The sequence below is a fragment of the Heterodontus francisci genome, unplaced genomic scaffold, assembly GCF_036365525.1.
Source record: "Heterodontus francisci isolate sHetFra1 unplaced genomic scaffold, sHetFra1.hap1 HAP1_SCAFFOLD_650, whole genome shotgun sequence".
NCBI lineage: Eukaryota > Metazoa > Chordata > Chondrichthyes > Heterodontiformes > Heterodontidae > Heterodontus > Heterodontus francisci.
The window spans coordinates 257,532-260,143 of NW_027140717.1; the positions used below are offsets into that span (position 1 = coordinate 257,532).

The window sequence follows — 2,612 nt, forward strand, 5'->3', positions numbered from 1 at the left end:
TCAGTCATTCAGGGACCTGGAATTCCCGCAGTTTGCGCCCACGCTAACCTGAGCCCACTTCTGACTGGTCGCGCTTTTCTCATTCACATGTCTGAACCAATCGCAGAGCCTCGAATATTGAAAATAGAGAAAATCATTGGCAGAAAGTTTGAATTCGAAAAAGCCGCCAATTTCAGTGTCGGGAATAAGCGAATTACTCAACGAATCTCAATAACGAATTGGCAGCACATTTTATACTCTGCCCGATTTTATTATCCATCAATCGGAGTGCAAACTCACTCGGCTGCATTTTCTGACAACGCAACCACTAGGTGGCACAGTACTTGCACATGCGTAAATGCAGGCTCTTCAACAAAAACGTCAGCGTCTCAGGCAGCTGCCAGGATTAAATATGGCGCTGCTCAATTTATCACGGGAAACCTGACATTAAGTTGGATGAAAGCCCAGTAACATGCTTTGTAGTTATAGGATACTAACTGTAATCCTCAGATCCATTTAACATTCCGGTAATCCTATTAAATACAAAAGTAATTTTATGATTGAATTGCCATTGGAAGATAGTGAATTAGCACCCCGATCGATGGAATGGAAAATCGGGCAGAGGATAAAATGTGCTGCCAATTCGTTATTGTGATTCGTTTATATAACTGACCAGGACTGATTTCACCCGAACCACTAGCTCCCCCACCACTGACTGCTCTCCCCACTCTGCAACTTGCTTTCTCCCCCTCCTCCCAGTGTCACCCCCGCGCTCTGGCTGCTCGCTCTCCGCCTCCCAGCCCACCCTAGCCCAGCCCACAGCTGCTAGCTCTGGCCATGACACTCGCTCCCACGTTTCATCAGTCACCAGGCACCACCTGTAGAAGCAGGAGGGCTGCAAGGGGTGACAGGGCAATGCAGGAGTGAGTGGCTGAGAGGAGGGAAGCGGCGCAGCCTGGAGTGAGCGGCCAGAGAGCGGGGTGGTGCAAAGCGAGGAACAACGAGCCAGGGGAGTGGGGGTGCGTTGGAGGTGGGGGGCAGTGAAGTCTGGAGCGAGCGGCTGAGAGGAGGAAGCGTCGACACCTGGAGTGAGTTGTCGAGGGGGGAGAGCTGCAGCTTCAAAGTCTCCCATTCAGCCACGTCCGCCAGCTGAGTGGGGGTGGGTGTGGGTGGCTAGATAGCCGCTAACGCTTTATCGCGCATGCGCGAAATAGATTTGTTGCGGAAATGCGATGACGTTGGCGCTGTGAAATGACATCATCCCGTGCACGCGCCACTACGTTCTGGCAAATGTCAGCCGGCCGGTGCATTGTCAGGGATCACTGTACTTTTTCGATCTTTTAAGTGCCCTCCTCTTTCTTTAGTTGCCTCTTACTCGAATGTATTGATGAAATATTTATGGGTCCATTTTCATTTTGTTTGTCAATATTCTTGCACGCTCTCTCTTCGCCGCTGCTCCCAAATCCCTCCAGTTCAGTCAAAATACAACTTGTCAGAAGTGGGATTCAAACCCACGCCTCCATTAAAAACTGCAATCTGAACACATCACCTTAAACCACTCAGCCATCCTGACTGCTGCATGCAAGTAATAAATACTGAGGAAATTATCCATTCTTTGTGAAAGTATTTGCGAGATTGTGGAAATGTCTGGAAGAGGAAAGATCAGCGGGAAAGCTCGGTCCAAGACCAAGTCTCGCTCCTCCCGGGCTGCACTGCAGTTCCCGGTGGGCCGTGTTCACAGGCTCCTGAGAAAGGGTAACTATGCTGAGCGTGTGGGTGTCGGAGCACCGGTCGATTTGGCTGCTGTGCTCGAGTATCTGACCACTGAAATCCTCGAGCTGGCCGGTAATGCAGCCCGAAAAAACAAGAAGACCCGTATCATCCCCAGACACATGCAGCTGACCGTCCGCAACGACAAGGAGCTCAACAAGCTGCTGGGAGGGTTGACCATCGCTCAGGGTGGGGTGCTGCCTAATATCAAGGCCTTGCTGCTGCCCAAGAAAACCAGTGCTCAGAGCTCCCAGAAAAAGTAAAGCGGCCAAAATGTCATCTAATAACCCAAAGGCTCTTTTCAGAGCCACTCACAGGCTCTGTGAAAGAGCTGATTACTGTCGGAGGGAGTCAGTGATGGAGTTATTGTAACAGTGGATTGACGTGTTTCACATCTGTCCAAGTGTGTTTTCAGTTCCCTCTCTGGATTTTGCTCTGTTTTTCTGCTCAACTTCTCCCCCTCCAGTTTAGTGAAGAACTGAACTACAGGGTGCAGAATCAACAATTCCCAGGAGCGGGGGTGAGATTGTGCTGAGCAGCAATGAGCCTCCAGTAATGCTGCTTTCTAAATTCCAGATCAGCTCTCAGTCCTACAGTCCTTTCGTATTTTAAATATCACAACAGAGCTGAGCGGGGGTGAGTACAGCCTCAGCTGCACCGAGTCTCAGGGGCTCTCAGAGCCGCCAGTCCCGGCGGATGTGCAGCGAGGGCCCCGGGGGGAGAGAAGGTGCACCATTAATGTGATGGTGCAGCACCTACCCCATCCTAGCCGCTGCTTGCCAGTTTCTTCTCCCATTTATCTCAACATTAAGAAGATGCTTTTGCTCTGGACTACACTGGTTACAATGTAAGACCCAACTTTA

The 2,612-nt window shown here is 50.6% G+C and overlaps 1 protein-coding gene across 1 annotated transcript; it reads left to right on the plus strand.

Annotated features, from left to right (window-relative positions):
• Positions 1 to 1,622: 1,622 nt before the first annotated feature.
• Positions 1,623 to 2,012, plus strand: LOC137360551 (histone H2A type 2-B-like). Its single transcript, XM_068025955.1, has one exon. It carries the CDS (start codon positions 1,623 to 1,625, stop codon positions 2,010 to 2,012), a length of 390 nt encoding a protein of 129 aa, XP_067882056.1.
• The last annotated feature ends 600 nt before the right edge of the window (positions 2,013 to 2,612 follow it).